At 35.5% G+C, this 6,000-nt stretch overlaps 1 protein-coding gene across 7 annotated transcripts in view; it reads left to right on the top strand.

Annotated features, from left to right (window-relative positions):
- Window positions 1–901: 901 nt before the first annotated feature.
- The window catches only part of golga4 (golgin A4), a 98,934-nt gene continuing 93,835 nt past the window's right edge, over window positions 902–6,000 (top strand). For all 7 annotated transcript variants that reach the window (XM_001921263.9, XM_005157071.6, XM_073920316.1 and 4 more), the window contains exons 1-2: window positions 902–1,143; window positions 4,533–4,607. In XM_001921263.9, the coding sequence (XP_001921298.3) occupies window positions 1,075–1,143; window positions 4,533–4,607 (144 nt within the window). In that variant the 5' untranslated portion in view covers window positions 902–1,074. The remainder of the gene's footprint in view (window positions 1,144–4,532; window positions 4,608–6,000) is intronic.

Here is a 6,000-nt window from a genome sequence, read left to right as displayed (position 1 = left end):
GAGGTGTAGAACTGTTTCAGCAGCTCCTTTGGGAGATTGAACTTCCTCAGCTGACGAAGAAAGTACAGCCTTTTATTACTAGTTCTTCCATGTTTGAATTACTACAAGAGATTATTTCAAGCTCTAAATCACTATATTAGCTCAAATAAAGGACTTATTAGTATATTTCATGTGTGTTTAGATTGCAGAAACACTAATAATCTGTCATTACAGGATTTTGTGCTCATAATAAATTGTGTTTATTTGAAATATACACAGGATGATTTTAGAGATAAATATGTGATTGAACATATGTTTGCAAAAAAATGACATGTTGGTTAATGGTAAATAAAAAAAACACATTATAATATATTTATTTACAATCAAATACATTTAAATTGAATCATTGTAATGTTTTCAATAAAAAACAAATAATCTGAATGTTTAGTTATGTTGTTGTTATGATGATAGTTTTATTAATCAAGTGTTTAACACAAGTCTAGTTTAGAAATGTAAATGTGCATGTTATAAATACGAAAGTACATTTAAAATATTAAAATAACATTAATATATATTAATTAAAACGATGCATTTTAATTGTATTTTTAGAATATAAGAATGCATGATACCATGATATAATATCTATATTGCATAATCGTTTAGCTAAAATTAAAAATAATATAATATCTTAAATAACTTACCAACCAACCAACCAAGCAAGTAAATAAATAAATAAATAAATAAATAAATAAATAAATAAATAAATAAATAAATAAATAAATAAATAAATAAATAAATAAATAGAGTGTTGAAAAAGAAAGAAAGAAAGTACTATGCTACTATTATATTTTGGAGAATACCACGTTACTCTTGGATATACGTAGTTCGTGTTATTATAATGTCACTGTTCATGTTGTACAGTAACGTTAACTGTTCCTCGTCCTTTCTGATCCTCTCGAGGACCCGTAGCTGCTCACTTTTTCCTCCACGTCAGCTGCTTCTGCGCACTGCTTTCATCCACAGATACATCAAGTTTCATCCCCTGCTGAACGGACAGTCAAATCTTTCCTAAAGTGACAATTATCGCATGGAGTGATGTTTAAAAAGCTGAAGCAGAAGGTTATAGACGAGCAGTCGCCTCAGCGGAGCAGCGCGCAGCCGCAGGTCAGTGCACTTTACCCATGTAGCATGTATGCTAACAAAACAAAACAAACAACATCAAGTATATTGTTCACTGACAGTTTAACACTCGTATTAGTATAATATAGATATAAAGTATAGTGTTAGCTTTTAGGATCAATGTTAAACTAGATGTTTGTGTATACGCTTACAAAGTAGCACCAAAATATGGTGGTGTCAGATGATTATTATGTGGTACTTTGATTTATTTATTTATACTGTGGTAATGAATGATTGCCACATGATTGCATTCTGATATTTACATGTTACTCCAGGATATTTCCAATAAATCTGATATTTCGTGACATTTGTCATGTATTATAGTGTTGCTGTTAGTCATCTTATTAATATTTGACTTACTGTAACGTTACTAGTGCTATGGTACAGTAATGATTCTCATATCATACAATGGTACTTTTAAATATACGGTAACACGCTATATCTATATATCTATATATATGGGGCATTTAAGTAACTCCCAAAAGTTACCATGATACTGCCATGGTATATGTCCATAAACATGTAATTGTAGCATTTTAGCATTACTTTCTTGTAAATTGATTTATACCACAGTGTTGAAGTTTTTTTGTGTCTGTACCGTTGTACAAATAAAGGCACTGTTCTGAAATTTAAAGGCTTTTTGATCAGATCAGTCATTTTTAATCTGCTGCCTGCCATTGTCACCACTTAATGACCTACAAACCAGCCTGACCTGTTAACCAGACCCAAGAGCTCATTAACATGCTTCCCTAAACAGGTTGAACTTTAACAGATTCTGCTCTAATTAATCAAAATGCAGTAAAACTTCAAAATATATATCCTGCAAAATCTAATACTTATTTTTTTGGATGAAAATAAATAAAAAGCAGCTCCTCAGCATAGTGTAAAATGGATAAATGAACAAATAAATAAATAAATGTTGTCAAAGTAAAATCAGTTTTTTAAAAAAACTTTTTTATTTAAACCACAACAGTTTAAATGTACAAAAATGATTTGATTTAATTATTATTAAACATCATTAAATGCAATTAAAGTGCCTGCTTTATTATTTCTAACAACTTTTGTTGAAAATTATCTGAAACTGTCATTCGATGCAATGGTCTGGACTCTGGAGTTTGATTATGTTATACCTTTAATTTAAGCATATACAATAAGAAGAAGAAGAAAAAAAAACATCAGATTAGATAGTTCAGTAACAGAATTTGAAATAATTTCATGTACAGGTCTGAAGTTTATTAATTTCATTGAATTTCGTTAATTCAGCATGTGGAAACCGATGGTCACAGTTCAAATGTTGAAGTACTGTATCAATAGTAATTTTGCTAATTAAAGAATTAAATAAATAAATAAATCGCTGTCGCTGGGTCACTGGGTCACTGGTTCGAACCTCGGCTCAGTTGGCGTTTCTGAGGGAAGTTTGCATGTTCTCCCTGCGTCCACGTGGGTTTCCTCCGGGTGCTCTGGTTTCCCCCACAGTCCCAAGACATGCGGTACAGGTGAATTGGGTAGGCTAAATTGGCCGTAGTGTATGAGTGTGTGTGGATGTTTCCCAGAGATGAGTTGCGGCTGGAAGGGCATCCGCTGCATAAAAACGTGAGTTGGTGGTTCATTCCACTGTGGCGAGCCCAGATTAATAAAGGGACCAAGCTGACAAGAATGTGAATAAATGAATAAATAAATCTAGAATTAAAATTAAACAAGCTAGCACAATCATATCAATTCAAGTCGATAACCAGCTCTTTGAAATAACAAGCAATGATGCAAGTATTTAGTGTTAAAAGGGATTATATTTGGCAAGATTTAAGACTCGCTCTGTTGCTTGGAATGTATTGCCTAGTTTTAAAGGGATTCAATTTGAGAGTGTTTTTAGAAGGTTAATTAAAAAATGGTTGTTTTACGGTTGGAGCTGAGGGTTTTGTTGTGGTGTGTTGCTGATGATGTGTGCACACCATTTATGATTTGCTTGTTCATTTTTTAAGAATATCAAGGGCCACAATGGTAATAAGCCTGTGGCTTTTTGTGCATTTCATCCTCGACTGTTTTTAAAATTAGTTTGAATTAGTCTAATTGGACTTGCTTGTGTATTTCTGTTAAAATTGTCAAAGGCGACAAAGTCTCTCAGTGGTTAGCACTGTTGCATCACAGCATGAAGGTCAATGGTTTGAGCCTCGACTGGATCAGTTGACATTTCTGTGTGGAGTTTGCATGTTCTCCCCGTGTTGGTGTGGGTTTCCTCCGGGTGCTCTGGTTTCCCCCACAAGTCCAAAGACATGAGCTATAGGGGAATTGAATTAACTAAATTTGCCATAGTGTATGTGTGTGAGTGCAGGAGTGTGTGGGGTGTTTCCCAGTGCTGGAGTGTGGCTGGAGGGGCATCCGCTGTGTAAAACATATGCTGGATAAGATGGTGGTTCATTCTACTGTGGTGACCCCAGATTAATAAAGGACTAAGCAGAAGGAGAATGAATGAATAAATGAATGAAATAAAATCAATCGATTTATCAATCAAGATATAAATGTCCCCTAAATGTTTGTACATGGTGTTCAATTTCTTGTTTTTTTTTATTGAGGACAAAATTATCAGACTTTTAGAATATTTACCAAGTAATGTTTAACAGCGTAATGGCATTTTTCAAAGTATTTCTACTCAGTTGTGTTCTTCAAGAGAAAAAGTCTTATTTCTTTTAGTTTGGCTAAAAATTAAACAATAATAATAATTAAGTAAAAACTGCTAATTAGGCAAGTTATGGTATCTAGGCAAGTCATTATATAACAATAGTTTAATCTGTAGACTATTAAAAAATATGTATTGCTTAAGGGGGCTAATAATATTGACTTAAATGGTTTAAAAAAAAAACTGCTTTTATTCCAGCCAAAATAAAACAAATAAAACTTTCTCCAGAAGAAACTTTTTTTTAGGAAATACTGTGAAAAATTTCTGTATCTGTTCAACATCATTTGGAAAATATTCATTCATTTTCTTGTCGGATTAGTCCCTTTATTAATCCGGGGTGGCCACAGCGGAATGAACCGCCAACTTATCTAGCACGTTCTTCCAGCCGCAACCCATCTCTGGGAAACATCCAGACACACTCATATACACACACACACACACACACACACACACACACACACACACACACACACACACTACGGACTATTCAGCCTACCCAATTCACCTGTACCGCATGTCTTTGGACTGTGGGGGAAACCAGAGCACCCAGAGGAAACCCACGCGAACACAGGGAGAACATGCAAACTCCACACAGAAATGCCAACTGAGCCGAGGCTCGACCCAGCGACTTATGGAAAACATTTGACAAAGAAAAAAATTCACTGGAGGCCTAATCATTTTGACTTGTTGTGTCCCACAGGTGAGTTCAGGAGAGAGGCGTCCTCAGCCCCCTCTCCTTCACCAAGATGCTCCATCCTCCCCGAACGACAGAGAGGTAAGAAGCACTAAACAGCTTTTCTGCCTTTGCTCTTCCTGAATGCATGTTTATGAGCATCTGCTTCCATGTGCCAGAAACACCCTTTAACTCTGCTGCACACAATATCTCAACTGTTACGAGTAAGAATACACCCTACTGCCATAACACAGCACAAGATTGCAGAAGCATTCAATGGAGTGTTTATTTCACGTCTTGCTGTCTGTGGACTAATACAAATTTATTGTAGAGATAACTTGCTTCAGCTTTTCTTGATGGTATAGAGTAGATGTGGGACCGCTCACAAAATTGTTGAATTTTATTTGTATTTTTTTCAGTTTATGTTGTAAATATTGAAACACAGATTAAGTCATAATTATTAACACTCCTATTCCTATTTTTTTTTTCTTTTGCAAATATTTCCTAAATGATGTTTAACAGATTCAGAATTTTTTTACAGTTTGTCTGATAATATTTCTTCTTCTGGAGAAAGTCTTATTTGTTTTATTTCAACTAGAATAAAAGCAGTTTTAAATTTTTTAAACCCTTTTTAAGGTCAATATTATTAGCCCCCTTAAGCAATATTTTTTTGATTGCCTACAGAACAAACCATCGTTATACAATAACTTGCTAAACAACCTAGTTAAGCCTTTAAATGCACTTTAAGCTGAATACTAGTATCTTGAAAAATATTTAGTCAAGTATTATATGCTGTCATCATCTAATGTAATGTAATGTGTATTTATATAGCGCATTTATTGTGTATGGCCACACACCCAAAGCGCTTCACAATCATGAGGTGGGGGTCTCTCTACACCACCACCAGTGTGCAGCATCCATTTGGAAGATGCGACGGCTACCACAGGACAATGGCGCCAGTGTGCTCACTACACACCAGCTATAGGAGGAGTGAAGAGACAGTGATAGAGCCAATTTGGTGATTGGGGATGATTGAGCGGTCATGATCGAAAGGGCCGATAGAGGGACTTTGGCCAGGACACCGGGGTTACACCCCTGCTCTTTTACGAGAAGTGCAATGGGATTTTTAATGACCACAGAGAGTCAGGACCTTGGTTTAACGTCTCATCCGAAAGACGGCGCCCACTGACAGTATAGTGTCTCCTTCACTTTTACTGGGGCATTAGGACTCACACAGACCACAGGTTGAGCGCCCCCTGCTGGCCTCTCTAACACCACTTCCAACATCAACCTAGTTTTCCCATGTGGTCTCCCATCCAGGTACTGACCAGGCTCAGCCCTGCTTAGCTTCAGTGAGTAACCGGTCTTGGGCTGCAGGGTGATTTGACTGTGGTAATCATAACAAAGATAAAATAAATCAGTGATTAGAAATGAGTTATTAAAACTATTATGTTTAGAAATGTGTTGAAAAAAATTCTCTCCGTTAAACAGAAAT

The sequence above is a fragment of the Danio rerio genome, chromosome 13, assembly GCF_049306965.1.
Source record: "Danio rerio strain Tuebingen ecotype United States chromosome 13, GRCz12tu, whole genome shotgun sequence".
Lineage (NCBI taxonomy): Eukaryota > Metazoa > Chordata > Actinopteri > Cypriniformes > Danionidae > Danio > Danio rerio.
The sequence above is the reverse complement of the archived record's forward strand: the minus strand, read 5'-3'. Positions and strand labels throughout refer to the sequence as shown.